Raw genomic sequence first — 20,023 nt, 5'->3', positions numbered from 1 at the left:
AGTTTGGACACACGCTCGCCTCAAGTGAGTCTCAACCTTTGACTGGTATTAAAGCATGTTTCTAATTTCTGGCCGATGACCGTCGACTTAAGACTGAAAGAACAGCTGTTGTTAGCAGATCTGTCGAAGGATCTTGAACGCACTTGATGGCTACATACAGAATGGTAATATTAGCCTACTGTACAGTATTGTATTGAAAAATATTGTTTAAACTTGTTGAGATTTCTATGAAGAACATACTTAAAAGAATCAGACAGTCAGACAGCTTGGAACCAAACCGGAATGTCAGTGGTTAACTGTTAATTGGTTGACCACAGAGAATATGTTTGACTGGTCACGTCAGTTGGTCTACAGGTTAATGAGCATACAGACACACTGTCTGCTAACGGCTTCACAACAGCAGTCTGAGGTAAAAAGTGAAGCGGGCTTAAAGAGGCTCAGTGTGGGAACATCCAACATCCTCCAGGAAGGTGCCAAAGTCAAATCTAAGTTAAAATATGTGATGTTCCTCTTTAGTTTAGTCGTAGTAGCCGACTAGTCATTCGCTGCCCTGCTGCCATGACCGTGGATGACTCACAGCCAAAGATCATGTCGCTGCAAGCTGGAGGGAGAGAAGTGTGCTGGTCTGAGGAGATATGCTGCAAATCAGTGTGGTAGAGGGCGAGGGAGTCACAGAGCTAGTTTGTTATCTCCAGCTGGAGTATGTTACGACACGGAGAGCTGCTGTGACGAAACACATGGTTAAGCACTCTGAGAAGAAGAAGGATGCTGAACTAAAAGTCAAGCTAGCCAGGGCAGACAGGCTAACGTTAGCTCTGACTGCTGGACAGCTCTTACAAACAAAAAGTCCAGTTATGCGAGACTAGTGTGCTCCTCAGTCAGAGCCTCTCCGTCCAGGACATGTCATACAGCGTCACCGAGAAGCTGACATCTCATTGAGTCAGTGGATCTCTGGAAAAAAAGGAAAGTGCCTCCGGTGTGTGACTTCATTTTGCATTTCTTTTCCCTTAATAATTCACCAGTAACTAATTAACTGCACTGACATCCCACTTTTATAAAAACCTCCTGTGCTTTACAGTTTCACTGCTTGTGTTTCTTTCTCAGCAATTGACTCAGGACGCACACCTTTTATTTTTTAACTGTAGGAATGTTAGACAGAACTACACAAACTCAAACAGACTAGCATTGATGATCATCACTTTGCTTAGCTCATTACACAAACCTATCACATATTCACAAGTCCCTTAATATTACTTTTATGCAACTTCCAGTCTGCAGTGACCCCCAGCAGGTTAAGTAGCTGGGCGACATCTAAATAACAGGCAGAAAGACGAATGTAAAGACAGAGACAGACATAAACAGCCTGCACCAGACAGTCAGACAGGAAACTGGTATGGTGACAGTGAGTCTGTGAACAAGCAGCCGTGTCACTCAGAGATGTATCGATCTAAATCATACAGCATATGATTGATTCTATTTCTGTCTTTCTTTCTTTCTTTCTCCCTCCATCACATCTTTCCTCGATCTGTTTCTTCTTCTCTGTCTCTCCGTCTTTTGCGTTACTCACTCTGATTGGCCCTCCTCATCCCTCCCTATCTCTCTCCCTCTCTCTCTTTCTCTCTCTCTCACGCACGCACGCACACACACACACACACACACACACACACACACACACACACACACACACACACGCCTTTACACACACTTACTTTAACATGGCCTCTGGTCTGTTCTCTACTCACAGGCCAATCAATAGACAACATGTTGAGCTCTATACAGGCAGAGCTACTATGGATCCAAGGCCTAATTGCGTGACTGTACGTCAAACAGAGTATGTGTGAGTGTGTGTCTGTTAGTGGTCATTTAGCACCTGACATTGATTTAGTTCTCTTCCTCGTCTTTTGGCGAAAATGTTTAAGTCTTAGTCATTTGATTTTTGTCATTTTAGGTGAGTTTTGATAAAAAAAATAAAAAAAAACTTTTACTCAAGGTTTCATCCTTGAAATGTAATTCTCATGTAGCCATGCATCTTTAAGTCTTCTTAGCATTGTGAAGCTACATTACAGCTGTTGCCATCTGTGTTGTGACCAGTTAACATTGTAACAGGTGTAGTTGCCATCTATCGAGACACCTTGTTCACACACACACACACACACACACACACACACACACACACACACACACACACACACACACACACAGTGTCCATGTGTTACAACTGGCTGGCTCTCCTCAGTTGACAAGTTCCCTGCTCTGAATCGTGTTTCTTTTTTTTTTCTAATGATTGGAGCCTTGACGGCTTTGTGGTCCTGGTGTTCTGTGCTAAATGCCTCAGTGGTTTTGTGGCACTGGTACTTCCTGCTAAATACACCCATGAATCCATTTGATGGAAGAAGATGATAAAAGTGGTGAAGTTCAGCTCATTTCCTTTCCTTTGAACAAACTTCGAAAAAATCTAAGAGATTTTTGCGGCCCTGGTAGAGAACACGAGGGAGGGCGGGACGTCAGTGGGCCACGATGAATTTACTGTTTAATCACACCACATATGAGGCAAGAATAAGCTAGCTAGTGTGTTATTTCCTCACTTTGTGTTCAGTGGTTTTCTGGTGTTGATGGTTTGCATCTGTGCAAACAGTCAGCAGCAGAGCTGGTACAGTGGCTTGTGAGCTGTAGTCTCACACCAACCTCTTTGTGAGTTAACAGTTTGAGTCAAGTGTAGAGAATGAAGGCGACCGGTCAGAGGCAGAGTAGGGTGGGTCTTGCAAGAAAACCAGTGGGATCCGTGATAACCGTGACACACATGTTAAGACAGCCATTGACAGTAACGTAAGCGTTACACCCGAAGCAATTTATAATGTTACGTTATCTTACGTTTTTATAAATGTCAGCGTACTGCCTGCATGTTGTGTCCCAATACAGAATAGACCAACATAGTAAAATTATAGATGTGTTGTAAATATATTACATTTGTCTCCCTCCAAGTAATTCTACCCAAAATGTACAAATCAGAATATAACATTACAGGTTTCTGACACAAATATTCATGTTTACCTTAATGTGATGCCAGTTTAGCAAAACTTATAGTAAATGTAAATTGTGCCTTATGTGTTAAAGTCAAAGTAAAATACTACAGATAATGAAACAGGGGAACCATCAGAGATGATTTTTGGTCTGCCCCAAGTGTTTCTGCAGAAATGGACTGTTTGTCCAGTGCAAGGTGACCTTCACAGTCAGACAGGATGAGACACATGCTGATGATGTCACAGCGATGTCATCTGTCAGGAAGTTTAATTGTACGGTGGCGGTTTTAATAACTGAAGCTCATCACGGACATCGTCAGTTCTGGCCTGACCCACTATCTGTTAAAGAGGCAGGCAGACAGACCCTAATGCAGAGGAATACTTGGAAAGATTAAAAAAGAGATGAAGAGAAACAGGGACACAGAGGCAGAAACTGAAAGGACGACAGAGGATGAGGAGAGGGAGTGAGGGACAACTGAGAGAAGAGAAGTGCAGGAAGAAGTGGAGAGAAAAACAGACAGAAAGGTCGTCTACAGACAGTGAAAGACAGACAGGAGTGAAAAGGCTTTATGAATTGTAGACAATGACTTATTACTAATAAATACATAATTACCAAAGCCTCTGCAGTGCCTGTGCACAGTCTAATGTCTTGCTTTTCATTCTGGCATCCATGTTAACAGGTAAGAGCATTTTACCGTGCATTGATTAAAGCAAAAAAAAAAATCTTTTGACTGAAATATCTTTAAAATACAGCATGCATTGAAATTGAGGACAAAAAAACTTTATTGTGCAGAAAATCTTACACATCAAAACTCCACATCAGGTCCGGGGGAAGAGAGCAGGTTGAGAATATCTACTGCTGCAAGAGACAAACACAAAAACAGACAGGGGGGTAAGACAAGTTATATGTGGTGTTACATGTACATGCAGTGATGTGTGTGCGTGGATGTGTGTGTGTCACCTTGGCTTTCTGCTTCTGGACAGGCAGGCGCAGTTTAAACTCTGCTGGGAGCTCGTCCTCAGAGTACAGTCTGTCTGAGAAATACACTCTCCTTATTCGACAGTTAGCGTGGATCTGAGAGGAAAACAGCAGGTCAGACATTAGCAACTGAAAGAGAATACAGTCAGAGTTGTAGCTGGTTTGTAATCTGCCTCTGTGCACTGACCTGTACACGCAGCGTCTCAAGGTAATTGGTTCCATAGGCCCTCCTGGTGAAGTCCAACAGGTTGAACTGAATCTGGTTCCAGCCATCGTCCAGCTTCAGGGGCATGGTGCATCTACCCGGATCCACTCGCGTCGTGCTCCGGTAGGTACTCAACCGAAACCGCCGGCGAATGTTTTTATCATCCAGCACCTTAAAGTTTAAAGACGGGAGAATATGTCCACTTTACTTGTTTATACCACCACAACATGGAACAGGTCGGTATCTGTGAGAGTGAATATACCTACCTCGACTTCAAAGGTGAAATACTTCTTCAGATTCTTGACGATCAGAACAATAATGGGAAGCTTGATGCCCAGTGTCTTCTTGGGGTCTGCAGGACATGTTATGCAGGTGGTACTACAGGGATGAGAAGAGATGAGGGTGCTTTAATGAGTTGCCCTGAGTTGAAGAATCAGTTAAACAGACAAACTCACCAGACGTTTGCCCCCTCCACCTCCAACACCTGGGAGCGGATGTTATCGTCTGTGACTCTCTCGATGCGACCATTCCTCGCCTGTGTACACACAGAAAATTATGTATATAAAGGCTGCGCAGTCAGTCGAAATATAGTTAGTTAGCTTTAGCACAACCAGCTAAGGAAGCTTGATAAGCTTCATAGCATCCACTCTGAATGGCTGCTTACCTTTTCATCCCATATCTGGAGCGGTTTGCTGCCGATGCTGTAGAAAATAGAGAAGAATCTGCCTTGAAATGTGTTTTTAAACATCTTCTCTGAGTTATGTTCGTCCACGATCGCTTTACACGTGTTTTTAGTACAATGAAAAGGTTAGCAACAGATTTAGTTAGTAAACACTGTTTACTTACTAAATCTGTTGCTAACCTCTTCATTATTTCTTGTTGCTAAGGAACGGAATATTTAAGTGGTTCCACGTTGGTTGTTAGGTGACGCAGCTTGTATTTCACGAAGACCCGCCCCCTACTAAGCTTCTGATTGGCTGCTCTTCTAACCCCAGCAAAAACAACCAATCAAGCCAATTAGAGGCAGATTAGGGCGGGTCTTCGCGGAATGAGTTTAATAATAAAACCCAAATCTTCAATATGAGGGCTCATTTAGTGGTTTTGACCAAATTAATCCCAATGATTATTATAAATGAGCTATTTTTTACAGGCACTCTGTAAAATGACATCACCTGTGATGCAACATAAATCAAAAGTCCCTTATTACTTTCATAAGAAACCAAAGTGAATTCATCTGCTAGTAGTCAGGCGAGGTCTGCGCTACAGCAGTTTGTTTGACATTCTAACACACACTAAAACACAAACACACACACACACACACACACATTGGAGGGGCGTCAGTGGGCCACGATGAATTTACTGTTTAATCACACCACATATGAGGCAAGAATAAGCTAGCTAGTGTGTTATTTCCTCACTTTGTGTTCAGTGGTTTTCTGGTGTTGATGGTTTGCATCTGTGCAAACAGTCAGCAGCAGAGCTGGTACAGTGGCTTGTGAGCTGTAGTCTCACACCAACCTGTTTGTGAGTTAACAGTTTGAGTCAAGTGTAGAGAATGAAGGCGACCGGTCAGAGGCAGAGTAGGGTGGGTCTTGCAAGAAAACCAGTGGGATCCGTGATAACCGTGACACACATGTTAAGACAGCCATTGACAGTAACGTAAGCGTTACACCCGAAGCAATTTATAATGTTACGTTATCTTACGTTTTTATAAATGTCAGCGTACTGCCTGCATGTTGTGTCCCAATACAGAATAGACCAACATAGTAAAATTATAGATGCGTTGTAAATATATTACATTTGTCTCCCTCCAAGTAATTCTACCCAAAATGTACAAATCAGAATATAACATTACAGGTTTCTGACACAAATATTCATTTTTACCTTAATGTGATGACAGTTTAGCAAAACTTCTAGTAAATGTAAATTGTGCCTTATGTGTTAAAGTCAAAGTAAAATACTACAGATAATGACACAGGTGAACCGTCAGAGATGAACCCCAGTAATGATCTTTGGTCTGCCCCAAGTGTTTCTGCAGAAATGGACTGTTTGTCCAGAGCAAGGTGACCTTCACAGTCAGACAGGGTGAGACACATGCTGATGATGTCACAGTGATGTCATCTGTCAGGAAGTTTAATTGTACGGTGGCGGTTTTAATAACTGAAGCTCATCACGGACATCGTCAGTGTAAGGGAAATTCTCCTTGTTGAAGTAGAGAGTTGCTAATTCTCTGAAGAACTTCAGAATCAGTATCATGAATCAGATCTCTTTAATACATGCTGCATGGAGAGAAGACCCAAAGTGTTCTCTCCCGTCTTCCAAAGGTTTCTGACTTAAATACAAAACAGAGTGGGGGGTTACAACATTTCTTCCCAGAACAATGACTCCTTGATGTTTGGTGGATCGTCTCTTTCCCAGGACAGTGACCCTTTTGCTACTTCATTAGAATGTAAATGTCGTCTACCATCTATCTTCCTGTAACACCTCAGACGAGAGGCAATTGTCTCTCGTCTGACTCTATGACACTTACAGCAAAAGGGGTTTCTCCCCTTCTGCTCTCACATCCTGATATGGTGTTTACAGTATATTTCTTACTGAATGGAAAACTATTTAATTTCTCACATTAGTTCTGGCCTGGCCCACTATCTGTTAGAGAGGCAGGCAGACAGACCCTAATGCAGAGAAATACTTGGAAAGATTAAAAAAGAGATGAAGAGAAACAGGGACACAGAGGCAGAAACTGAAAGGACGACAGAGGATGAGGAGAGGGAGTGAGGGACAACTGAGAGAAGAGAAGTGCAGGAAGAAGTGGAGAGAAAAACAGACAGAAAGATCGTCTACAGACAGTGAAAGACAGACAGGAGTGAAAAGGCTTTATGAATTGTAGACAATGACTTATTACTAATAAATACATAATTACCAAAGCCTCTGCAGTGCCTGTGCACAGTCTAATGTCTTGCTTTTCATTCTGGCATCCATGTTAACAGGTAAGAGCAGCCACACTGGCTGCGTGAGTTGCGCTTCAACTGGAGTCCAATTTTTACCGTGCATTGATTAAAGCAAAAAAAAATCTTTTGACTGAAATATCTTTAAAATACAGCATGCATTGAAATTGAGGACAAAAAAACTTTATTGTGCAGAAAATCTTACACATCAAAACTCCACATCAGGTCCGGGGGAAGAGAGCAGGTTGAGAATATCTACTGCTGCAAGAGACAAACACAAAAACAGACAGGGGGGTAAGACAAGTTATATGTGGTGTTACAAGTAAATGCAGTGATGTGTGTGCGTGGATGTGTGTGTCACCCTGGCTTTCTGCTTCTGGACAGGCAGGCGCAGTTTAAACTCTGCTGGGAGCTCGTCCTCAGAGTACAGTCTGTCTGAGAAATACACTCTCCTTATTCGACAGTTAGCGTGGATCTGAGAGGAAAACAGCAGGTCAGACATTAGCAACTGAAAGAGAATACAGTCAGAGTTGTAGCTGGTTTGTAATCTGCCTCTGTGCACTGACCTGTACACGCAGCGTCTCAAGGTAATTGGTTCCATAGGCCCTCCTGGTGAAGTCCAACAGGTTGAACTGAATCTGGTTCCAGCCGTCGTCCAGCTTCAGGGGCATGGTGCATCTACCCGGATCCACTCGCGTCGTGCTCCGGTAGGTACTCAACCGAAACCGCCGGCGAATGTTTTTATCATCCAGCACCTTAAAGTTTAAAGACGGGAGAATATGTCCACTTTACTTGTTTATACCACCACAACATGGAACAGGTCGGTATCTGTGAGAGTGAATATACCTACCTCGACTTCAAAGGTGAAATACTTCTTCAGATTCTTGACGATCAGAACAATAATGGGAAGCTTGATGCCCAGTGTCTTCTTGGGGTCTGCAGGACATGTTATGCAGGTGGTACTACAGAGATGAGAAGAGATGAGGGTGCTTTAATGAGTTGCCCTGAGCTGAAGAATCAGTTAAACAGACAAACTCACCAGACGTTTGCCCCCTCGACCTCCAACACCTGGGAGCGGATGTCATCGTCTGTGACTCTCTCGATGCGACCATTCCTTGCCTGTGTACACACAGAAAATTATGTATATAAAGGCTGCGCAGTCAGTCGAAATATAGTTAGTTAGCTTTAGCACAACCAGCTAAGGAAGCTTGATAAGCTTCATAGCATCCACTCTGAATGGCTGCCTACCTTTTCATCCCATATCTGGAGCGGTTTGCTGCCGATGCTGTAGAAAATAGAGAAGAATCTGCCTTGAAATGTGTTTTTAAACATCTTCTCTGAGTTATGTTCGTCCACGATCGCTTTACACGTGTGTTTCGTACAATGAAGAGGTTAGCAACAGATTTAGTTAGTAAACACTGTTTACTTACTAAATCTGTTGCTAACCTCTTCATTATTTCTTGTTGCTAAGGAACGGAATATTTAAGCGGTTCCACGTTGGTTGTTAGGTGACGCAGCTTGTATTTCACGAAGACCCGCCCCCTACTAAGCTTCTGATTGGCTGCTCTTCTAACCCCAGCAAGAGCAACCAATCAAGCCAATTAGAGGCAGATTAGGGCGGGTCTTCGCGGAATGAGTTTAATAATAAAACCCAAATCTTCAATATGAGGGCTCATTTAGTGGTTTTGACTAAATTAATCCCAATGATTATTATAAATGAGCTATTTTTTACAGGCACTTTGTAAAATGACATCACCTGTGATGCAACATAAATCAAAAGTCCCTTATTACTTTCATAAGAAACCAAAGTGAATTCATCTGCTAGTAGTCAGGCGAGGTCTGTGCGTCAGATATTCTGACACACACTAACATACTGTTAGTAATCAAAGAAGCTCCGAGGCTTTGTTCTATATGTTATAATACAAGATTTCAGCATTTAGCTACAATCAGGCAACATTCATGATTTTGTACAGTCAAACTAACCAAAAACTTCTTATTGATCATCATTATAAAGTTTCAGGGCGGTCCTGTAACCATGGTAACTCACGGTGCCAGAGGGGAGGGAGAGACGCTGAATGAAGCCGTTTACACAGATACACTGCAGACAGAGTCCAGACTATAGTTATTTCACACATGTAGCACACAACAGGAGACTCTCCGTGTCAGACGAGTTCTCACGTGCTGACTAAACTCAGCTGATAACGTAGCAGCGCGACGAGTCCTTGCTAGCTAAGCAGCTAAACTTTAGCACCGCTCCGTGTTTAGATCCCGCCCTGTGTGGGTCACTGCACTGTCATTGGTCAGGCGAGCACATGCTGTTAACGATACAATTGACTGTAGAGTGTGACAATCTGTCAATAAACATCAGCCAACAGTTCTCCTTCTATCTACAATGATCTCACAAGTCGCCTCTGTGAAGTTTGAATGACGGAAATCCATCGTAGTGACGGAGAACTTTAATCCATGACCACAACACGCGTGCGGTTCTCGGCAAAAAAAGACCTGAAAAGGACCTGTAGACAGTCATATCGGCTTCATAGCAGTGTTGCACTACAGTTTTAATGTCTGTGTGTGTAGAATATGACACAGACATGGAGAGACTACACACAACAGGTGAGGGGCAGTTTCTTTTCCTGTACACTCTTTCTCTTCCTCCCTCTCTTTTCCCCAACCGCTTTCTCGCTCTTTTCGACGGGGGTAAAGGAAAGTCACGTCATCATATTTATCGATATATATCAGAGGTAAACTCCATGTTAACAGAGTGGGCAGGCAGCAGCATTCCTGGCTGTGTGGACACACGTGCGCGAGTGAGCAGCAGCGGCTCAGCAATGCAGCCGCCACACAGCACACAAGCATCCTGTGTGGTCAGCCTGTTACAGATCAATAAGCCATCGTTAACAACTTTGGATTGGCAAAATTGGAAAAGTTTTGAAAACTGGTGAAACGGATGCTCATGGCAATGGCAGCGCATGAAGATGCATCGGCCATTAGTTCCTTCAAACTATACAACATTTTATTTTTTTAAATTTTATTAATTTCTATTGCTCAATCACATGTTTTGGATTGAGAGCAGCGTACTTTGAGACCATCACGGTCCACGGTGTCTTTCGATCATCCAACCTGACTATTTGGACCACCCCAGGGAGGAAGAAAGTCAGAATAAGAGCCATGCTAATCCAGCTTGGTTTAAGGCTGCTCCTGGCTGATGTCCCTTCACAGGAAAAGGAAATGGACAAAATGCAAACATGGAAAACAATGTGAAATCAGAGACTGTTGTTCCCACAGAGCTCTGTCTCGGATCAAGCTGCAAAGATGCACTTTGTGTTTATGTACATTTGGGTATAAATAACTTCAGTGTCGCATGAACAAGCCATGCTGTTGTGGTCTAGACACAGAGTAAGAGGTACAGAGACAATGACAGTTAATGTGATACAGGTACAGACTTAGAGACAACATAAGTCAGACCGGTACAGTGAGACAGAAAGACAAAAATTAAAAAATACACAGACGCAGGGACAGTATTAGACATATTGGTACGGAGAGATGAGGAAAAAACAGGTACACAGACAGTAAGAGAAAAGGACGGACAGGGAGATACAGACAGTATCAGACAGACAGGTAGGGAGACAGGCAGGGACAGGTGTTGACCTCTGCGGTGCCTCCTCATGTATCTGCCCCCCTCCATCTCCCCTCCTCCCAGATCAACAGCAGGACGAGACACAAACGTATGACTTGCCCTCTCCATCCAGGCTCCATAATTCACCTCCACGCCTGCCGTTAGCTGTCACCGCACGTAGAGCCACGCCGCTTTCAGGGTAAAATACTGCCACCTGGGCCGTCCCCGCGGCCCTCTCCAAAACAACGTTAGGCTGGAAAAATTGCAGGAGGAAGCGTGGGGTTAATAGAGTGATCCTCCTCTTTTAATTGAAAAAGTTAAACGAGGGGACGGGGCGAGGATGTTATTACAGGGAATGAGACAGGAGCAGTGAGATGAATGGTGGCCTCCGAGGTTGGGTTAATGAGGACACAGGGGAGCATGTACGATACTGGACACGGGTCAAACGTGTGTATGTGTGTGTGGAAAATTAGGGTTCACAAGGATAAAGGCTGAGTTTGACCAGTCTTCATCTCTTTACAGCAGCTGATTAGAGTCAAAACCTGTTCTCGATTTTTTTTACCTACTATACAAGAAATCCAAAGTATGTACTGCTCGGCACTAACAGGGAATAATAACAGAAGCAAAAAGAAATGTGACTTTGAAATAACATCATAAAACTTCAGAAAGACACAGCAAGAATGTGCATCAGTCTGTAGCTTGGAAATGGTGGTGTGATAAAATAATATTGCCACAAGGTCGGCATATTTGCTTTTGACAGGAGAGCATGGAAATGGATGATTTTATATCAACTGAGATAAATAGATATTACAAACTGAAAACTCTTACTGCGTTGCTGTTGCTAACTTTATTAAAGCTGGGAAGCATCTGAAAAGGAAACCAACACATTTAAAACATATCAAAAACATCACCAGATATTCAAAGCGTTTCTAAAAAGGTGGGCTTTGGTCAGTGATTAACCTGGACAGGTCCGTGCTGTCTCTGAGGTGTTTGGGGAGAGAGTTCCAGGGGGAGGGGGCAGCTATGGAGAAAGCTCCTTCACCCCAAGTTTGGTGGTAAGTCCCGAGCGTTGAAGACAGAAGGTAGGGATGAGAGTAGCAGAGGCTGCGGGAGGGAGTGTGGCAGTGGAGTGACGAGTCGACGAGGTAGAAAGGGGCCTGGCACCTATGGAGGGCTTTGGAGGTGAGGAGAAGGACTTTGAATTGGATGTGTTGTGAGACAGGGAGCCAGTGGAGGCTCTTGAGGACAGTGGTAATGCTGCATTGGAGCAGGAGTGGGTGAGCAGGTGGGCAGCAGAATTTATATGTAGTGTAGTTTGTTGTGATTTGTAGAAACCAGCAAGAACAAGCAAAACATTCCAGTATGCAACTGTAAAAATCCCAAGCCCTCCTTTCAGGTCTCCCTTCAACGTGCACTGCTTGACTACAGACACCGACTGCAGCGGCTGTACTTTTTGGCTCAGGGGTTGTTTGCTTAGTCTACTGAGCCAGCTGCTGAACAACAGGCTTAGAAGCTGTGTACTGTGAGCGACAGTGCAACATTGTCATCGCTAACGGTACCTAACTACACCTAATATTATCATAATCAATGCAAAGAACAAGCATTGCTATTGTTAGTACTCATCGCTGTCAAGCGAACATGTTACTATTGGGAAATATTGGCTCCACTTTTTCTGCCATTCATTCAGCTCACTAACAACTTTAACAATATAACCTTGTGGAAGAATCCAGTCGTGCGCAATCCAGAGTGCACGTGGGGAGGCAGCTGTGTAGGTAGACAGACAGGCCGAATGAAACAACTGCACGTGCTTATTATCATGTTTTTAGAATCACTTACCAACCTGAGCTGTAACAGCTGATTGTTAAGTCCGCCCAGCCAGCCTCTTTCTTTTTTTTCCCAATTGATTTTTTGAAGGTGAAACCTCCAGCACTGAAACGTCGGTCAGAGCCATGAATTTGTTGTAATAGAAACAGCTGGAAACACACAATCTGAGGAGACATCCAGATATTCCTGTCTGTCATCAACAAGTGTCACTGTTTCTGCTCCTGTGCAGAGCAGAAACACTACCCGCTTCTCAAGTATAGTCCTTTGCAAATAGTCCATTTTTTATCTTTTCTTACACAAATCTCTCAAATTTCGACAACGGTAGTGAGTGCAAAGTTAGTATGATCCATAGTTAGAACAGCAAAAACACCCAGTGGGAAAAATACCCTGTTTTCCACACACGCAAATTCCCTTTTACCCCTTTCATAAGAACTAAGTTAATACAAAAAGTGATCTTACATGCGGCCTCAGTAACTTCAGAGCCTGATTTAGTAAAATAATGGAACAGATGAACTGATTAAGGACGTAACTTAACTGAGGGAACAGGTTTCTTTCCTGTACAATTAGCAGACAAAACTGTTTCCATAAACCAGAGGTCCTACTGCTAATAAAATGCATTTTCCACAAATTTGTAAAAAATCTCTTAATTCTTGAGCACCCACAGATGGTAAAAACTGATTTAATCACCTCATTGCCACAAAATGAGACAAATCAAGCTCTCCTTTTTCTGTTTAATATCTGAAACTGATCCAACTCTCCCCCTTAAGGCCCCGTCAGCTCTCACAGTACCCCTCCCCCACTTTACATGCCATCATTTATTAATGGTAAGAGGTCTGCATAAAGCATTAGCCGTGTTTGTGATAAACCATTAGTGATGTATTTCATTTCTCAGTAGGAAACGGAGGAGCGTTGGGGGCCGTTAATATCCGTTAATGTTAAGAGGCGGCGGAAGGGGAAGAGGTTCCTCCCTCTGAGGTGATTAGACCCGTCCATTTAGTTAGAGGACGCGCACCCACGCACACACACACACACACACACACACACACTTCTACAGCCCTATGTACATGTGCACACACTAGATATACACACAAACAAGAAAACATGTGTGATTTAGTCTTTGTATCTGTGTGTGTATTTTTACACACACACACACACACACACACACACACACACACACACACACACACACACACACACATAAACAATATGCTGCTCTTTTTCCAGTTGGCAGAAAGTAACGACATATACAATTAATTACTTCAGTAAGAGTCCATTTACTTTAAGTACTGTACTAAATTACAATTTTGAGGTATTTATACATATTTTATATTTCTGGCAGGAAAACGACCACCACAAAACTGTGTTGTTTATTAGACTGTGTTCATAAAACACAGAAACAGTCCAGTAATCACCACATAATGTAACCAGACTGTATGACAGACTCATCAATAAGCATGGTAAAAGTTAACATAATCAAAATCTACTCCATCAATGTAATTTAAACACATTTTGAAGTATTGTATTCCAAAAGGATTTGATTTGTTTTGTTTATGCTCACTTGAGGACACTTTTTGCCTTTCTTGTAAAAGAGTTAATGAACTTAACAGGAGCTGAAAACACCTTTTCCAAATGACTGATGATTCAACATTAAACTCACATGACTGACCAGCTATGAAAAAGTATCTGTTTCCACTGTTGGCGACCATGTCAAGGTAATTATCACATTGCCTTGTAGATGGCCAAGGTGACTGGCTTTGTTTCTTGTTCTTGCAGCAGTTCCAGAGCTTATACTGCAACCTCCAATGAAACTATGAGGCATTCAAAAGTTCCCTTAAAATTTGCTTGACATTTGGTTGGAAATACACCTATATATACTTTATATATAATAACTTTATGTTAGTAATTAGTAATTAATTAATTACCTTTTTAACTGTCATATGCAGGCCTACTGTTTGTGTGAGTGTGTTTCTGTCTCTCCAGGCAGGTCTTCAGTGTTTAGTGTTGTCCTCTAATCAAAGTGATTGTATCTGCTCCATAAACATGTCTGATTGTTAAGCAAAACCTACATAAAGTATCTTTGTAACATAGCAGATTTACGCTTTAAAGTTTTGTGTGTGTGTGTGTTGCGTGTGTCTGTGTTGCGTGTGTGTGTGCATGCGTGCACGTGTGTGTGTGTGTGTTTGTCTCTGGAGTGTTAGCAGACAGGATCAGATATAAATTAGTAATGATGAGCATGCTGCTGGTGTGACTCTGTCACTACAATGTCGATTTTCACAGACACATTTTAAATCTCTTCAGAACAACAGAGAACAGTCTACATCTAATAATGTGTTTCATCCATAATAGTAAAAGACATCTGTGTAGAAACTAGACAATGTATTGAACTCAAAAAATAATCTGGTCAGCCTCTAATTTTAAGCAGTTTATAAATCACATGAAGTATTAACTGCACTAACTGAATTACTCCACACTGATTGTTATTGGGAATACAGTAATCAGAACTGACTCTCATTATTAGATGCCAACTCTATATTACCACTTATAAAATGTATCTTAATGACTTTGTTCATCACCAGACATTTCTCTTAGCACCAACACGCAGATGACATTTTTTGCTTTTGAGCTAAATGTCTCGACAACTCCTGCATAGATTTCCATGACATTTAGAGCAGAACTTCATGTTTCCCTCAGGATGAACAGTGAGAACTTTGGAGATCCATTTACTTGGATGTGGTGCCATAAGGTCTGTCTGTCCTCTACTTACAAATTGCTGCAAAACTAAAGACATTCCCATCTGCCTTAGCTGTTCTTTGTATTTAAGTGCTGATTATCAAATCATAGCATGCCAACACACTAGATGAGATGGTGAACATGGTGAACATTGAATCTGCTACTATTGTGCGTCACCATGTCAGCATTGTCATTGTTAGCATACTAGCCTGCTGATGTAAACATTTAGCTGAAAGCACTGCTATACTTAATAACTGAACAGTTGGCAAGACCGTAAAAAGTCACTCCATTGGTGCACTCTGGCACAAACTGAGCAGCAGAGCAGTCAGTGTTTTTTTAACCGTTGAAAGGGCGTTTCTAAAACTTATTTTCATGACATACTGTTACAGTATTATGTCTCATTATCTCTTACATTGTCATCTGTGACACTGTCAACAAGCTCTTTCACAAGCGGCACTAACTGTTGTGTTGGAACACCTTGTAGGTTTAGGGGCCTGACCCTTTGGAGGGAGAGTAAAGTGCAAAGATCTTAATTATTGCAATAATTCATATATATTTTTAAGCAACCTGTAGCACATTTTGGTATTCCCTTACTTACTCACTTATTAATAATAACAAATTAAAAACAGAATGTACCCACAATGTTGATGGTTGTGTAAAGTTTATGACTATGAAATAAGTCCGGGTTACACAAATTTGCAAAAAAAAAAATTGAATAAAGTAAAGAAAATGTTAATTAGAACAGATGATATGTGATAACTGAGTATTGTCAAAAAATCTTTGGAGCTTCAACAAAGGGAGATTTTGTGATTGAGGGACAACTGCCCTGAGCAGCAGCAAGAAAAATCCACTCATGTAGCTCAGACACTGGTGGTGGCTGATGAGATGATGAAGCGGATGACGTTGGAGAAGCTGTGAAGACTGGGCGGTGGTGGATTTGAGAAAACTGGACGTTGTTGGGAAGATGAATTGAATAAAGAGAGACTCATATATAAAAATACAGCAGCAATGACAGTGAAGGTGTGTCACTGCTATCAGACAGATGTGACTGGCTGATGTGAACAGCTGATACAACTGACAGCCTCAGATAATGACGGCAGGAGATTATAATTTATTGAATGGTTACATTTGGTCAACCGACCATCGCCTGATGAAAGTGTCTGAGCAAAGATACTTGACTAAATTATATTCATTCAATAAATTTACCTCGACTGTCACAAATGGGGGTCAAGGCGACTATCATCTGCCGTTTCAGAGCTTTTTCTGACGTCCAGAATACTTTGTATTTTTAGTAATTTGCTGCATTGAAAGGCTCAAACTGAAGCTGTGGAATGACATCTCAAATATTCAAAGACGCACAAAAATGAAATAAAATAAAATGAGATAAAAGCATCAGTAGCACTGCAGTGTCACAGCCCCGGTCTCTGTGTAATAAGTCAACCACTAATTACAGAACAAGTGAGATTACAACCTGAGTGTGTTCCAGCAGCTGCCTGCTTGTCAAACATCCCTCCAGCAGAAATCAATAGGTCATCATCTCTACATATTACTACATATCAGGAGGAAGGGGGGGCTCGGGGGTGGGGGTAAGGAAGGATGAGGAGAGGCGAAAAAAGAAGGACAGACAAGTAGAGGAATGTCATATCTATGTTGTTGCCATGGGGTATACGGACGATATTGTGTCTTTTCGTTAGTGTTAATATTTGATGATTGATACAGGATGCTAAAAACCCAGTTAGCATTTTTTAACCAGTAAATCATTCACTAGTTTATACTGCAGGCATCATGAAATGCAAAGACACTATGTCAGTGGCAAAAACTGGATTGTGTCTTCTTAACTATGAGAACAGATCTACAACCTGTCAGGACAAAACACAAAGGCTCAGTTTCATTGTGAAAGTGTATGTTACAGTGTTTAGCCACATTAGCTGATTGGGATCAAAATACTCTTATCTTACCAACGCATATTAACATTTAACAATCTCAAAACACATAGTTTTGATCTTAAAGAAGCTGTATTCACTAGATCTCATGACTACCCGCAGAGACTAAAGCTGGGATCACACTAGAGGAATTGACAGACTGTGAAATCGGGATTCATCATGCACATAAAGAAAATCTTCATCTGTTCTTCTCTCTAATCTCAAACCTGCACACACTACAAGACTAGAAAAATAGGAAATAACACATCACACGCTACAGGACTGGCGTTCCATAGGGAGCAATGTAGCACCTCATGTGATCTCACATGTAAACAAATGCAGACACCTAGCTGTAGTAATGTTAATACTTTGCAGTGAGAAATAAAAAGCAGAATAAATGAGCCTGGATGATGAAATGGTTGGTGAGATTTTAACTGTTGGTTCTTGTGATCTGTCAGCAGTATGCTAACAAATGTTAGCCTCAAGGGCTAGGGTTGTTTACTGTTGCTTGGCTACAGTAGTCAGTTGCTGCGGGATATCCCCCTAACTGGCAATTGTGAAAGTTGACGCAATCACAATTGCATCAATCCAGATTTTGAATCTTAGATATCAAAGACGTTTCATGTTTATTGGGGCGACCCCGATTAAGGTTTAAGTCTGGATCTGTATACCCCCTCACATGACTCCACATGTATGTTAATTTTGTTCCCAATGTGCTGGATGTATAAATAGGCAACTGCCTGCTGACAAGTTCGACATATTAACTTGTGATAAAATAAAATGACCGTGTTGTGTTCACAGCTTGTTTCAGTTATTGCAGGTTTGAGGCTCAAACAAAACAGCATTTTAAACAGCAATAAAATATTAGACATGCCAACCATACTGGCACTGCCCGCATTTTAGGGAATGGAGCATTGAAGAGTCCACAGTGCTAACATATTAGCTGTGTTGTACTGTCCAATTTTATATTAGCTTCCTTACTGTTTTAATTAACTGCTACACAACAAATGTTCAGTCAGTTGTCAGACAGCAGTCGATACAAGTTCTTGAATGAACGACCATTGTTTGTGGAATAAGTCACAGTAACAGTGTAGTTTTATAAATGAGTTACATAGTTAACTTAAAACTTAACAAATAACTAAGATGGTGGTAAAGGTAGCGAGCTGGCAGGTGGATAGGAAGCCTGGATGGCGGGCTATTATGACTGCTTGCCCAAACATGTTACTATTCAGCTTGCTAGCCACAGCGGCATGCCAACTGGCCTACAAATAGTCACTGTATATTGGGACACATAAATTAATCTCACAATGTCACTTTCTGACCTGGTGTGTAACTTCTCTAAGCTAGTAAGCTACCGAAAAATTAGCTTATTTTAGCTAATAAGTCCACATATCTAAGCTTACCAACCACCATCCATATTGTAAAATAATAATAACTTTTTCTAAAATTATTCATAAAACCTGAAACTTTGTTTGCCCGTTACCTTCAGCTGTGCTGCAACATGTTTATAGTACCATGACCTCGGATATGGTCGCCAGAGGGAGTGTTGCACCCTCAGTGCAGAGCTGACGGTGGAATTCAGAGTAGGTCAACCATTGGCCATTGTTCTGAAAGAAATGTGATAGCAACAATCAGTCAGTGAACAATCAGGACATTAATGAATAAACCGGTTAAATTGGGAAACTACAAAGCAGCTCTAAGCGGGTGTGTTTGTGTGTGTGTGCCAACAGACTGACACACTCTACTAAAATCCACTTAAAATGTGCCGCAGTCAATGATTAAGCAATTCAGACTGAGAGTCAGAGTGCTGATGGGGTGTGTGAGCTAATATTTGGATAGATATTGATTGTCATTTTTACAGGTCATTTCCTCTGAAGATGATTAATGTGTCTGTTTCTCTTCTCTATCTTACGGTCCACAATCTCTCTGTTTAACCTACGGGCTGGCTCGGCCTCAGAGGGTGTCAGCCCTGTCTCCTAAAAACTATCCTTATATTCTCATTTGCAAAAGCTTTAGTAATAAATTCTTAAAATAAGAAAATGTTCATGTTCATTCAGCGTGTCAGCAAAATGCTCCATGACAACTTATTTTTTTTAAAACATCCACCTGTGGCAACTAAAGCAAACTTCAATTTCATAATTCTATTTAGGAAAACAAATAACCTCTTGGTCTTGTTCATGGTCTTGGTAAAATATTAAAGATGTCAGTTTTGACTTGAAGTGTTTTATGAATCAAAACTTAACGTCATTGGACACAGGACATGAACCACAGTCTAAATTATCTTAAGAAGATATTGAATGGATTGCCATGAACCCTTGGTGAAGACAGTCAAGGTCCCCAGGCGATGGACTGTAATAACGTGTGCGATCTCCGTACTCTTGACCTCGCACAGCAGGTCAACGTTTTCACTTGAGTGGAAAATCTTGATATCGATAGGATGAATTGGCATACAAAATTATGCCTATTTCAGACAGCTGTATGAAATTGCAGCCCAGTCTCATCAATCTACATGCAAATAACAACATTAGACTTATAATAAATAATAACATATAACAGATGTGTCCAAATAATACACATAAAAGATGTCAGGTGGTGTAGTCTCAAGAGCAAGACAATTAAAGCCGGGTAAAGTCAATTCATCTTATTTCACTTAATCTTTTCCTGAGCCTGACCAAGTAGTTTTGTTGCCTTAAAGGTCCCATATTATGAAAAACTAACTTTTTCTGGGATTTGGGGTGTTATTTTGGGTCTATGGTGCTGCCACACGCATAAAAACTTTGAA

General features: G+C 41.6%; 2 protein-coding genes across 2 annotated transcripts; both read right to left on the bottom strand.

Moving 5' to 3' along the window:
* Nucleotides 1-3,785: 3,785 nt before the first annotated feature.
* LOC311274985 (cilia- and flagella-associated protein 20-like) lies at nt 3,786-5,034 on the bottom strand. Its single transcript, XM_084383124.1, has 6 exons — nt 4,869-5,034; nt 4,660-4,739; nt 4,471-4,582; nt 4,187-4,375; nt 3,982-4,095; nt 3,786-3,879 (listed from the first exon to the last, which is right to left on the bottom strand). The coding sequence occupies exons 1-6, from the start codon at nt 4,950-4,952 to the stop codon at nt 3,874-3,876; spliced, it is 585 nt and encodes a 194-aa protein (XP_084239250.1). The 5' UTR covers nt 4,953-5,034; the 3' UTR covers nt 3,786-3,873.
* A 2,282-nt stretch (nt 5,035-7,316) lies between these two features.
* On the bottom strand, nt 7,317-8,567 carry LOC311274883 (cilia- and flagella-associated protein 20-like). The gene is made up of 6 exons (XM_084382880.1): nt 8,398-8,567; nt 8,189-8,268; nt 8,000-8,111; nt 7,716-7,904; nt 7,511-7,624; nt 7,317-7,410 (listed from the first exon to the last, which is right to left on the bottom strand). Exons 1-6 carry the CDS (start codon nt 8,479-8,481, stop codon nt 7,405-7,407), a joined length of 585 nt encoding a protein of 194 aa, XP_084239006.1. The 5' UTR covers nt 8,482-8,567; the 3' UTR covers nt 7,317-7,404.
* Nucleotides 8,568-20,023: the final 11,456 nt, after the last annotated feature.

This window comes from Pagrus pagrus, assembly GCF_965226575.1.
Source record: "Pagrus pagrus genome assembly, chromosome: 19".
NCBI classification, from domain to species: Eukaryota; Metazoa; Chordata; class Actinopteri; order Spariformes; family Sparidae; genus Pagrus; species Pagrus pagrus.
This window is presented reverse-complemented; position numbering and strand designations above follow the sequence as displayed.

Bases quoted from the DNA above. Each gene is read 5' to 3' on its own strand.
- LOC311274985 (XM_084383124.1), bottom strand. From the start codon at position 4,952: ATGTTTAAAAACACATTTCAAGGCAGATTCTTCTCTATTTTCTACAGC. The intron at 4,740-4,868 runs GTAAGCAGCCAT...GTGTGTACACAG, and splicing joins TCCAGATATGGGATGAAAAG to GCGAGGAATGGTCGCATCGA. The intron at 4,096-4,186 runs GTCAGTGCACAG...TTTTCCTCTCAG, and splicing joins TTGAGACGCTGCGTGTACAG to ATCCACGCTAACTGTCGAAT.
- LOC311274883 (XM_084382880.1), bottom strand. From the start codon at position 8,481: ATGTTTAAAAACACATTTCAAGGCAGATTCTTCTCTATTTTCTACAGC. The intron at 8,112-8,188 runs GTGAGTTTGTCT...TCATCTCTGTAG, and splicing joins GTCGAGGGGGCAAACGTCTG to TACCACCTGCATAACATGTC. The intron at 7,625-7,715 runs GTCAGTGCACAG...TTTTCCTCTCAG, and splicing joins TTGAGACGCTGCGTGTACAG to ATCCACGCTAACTGTCGAAT.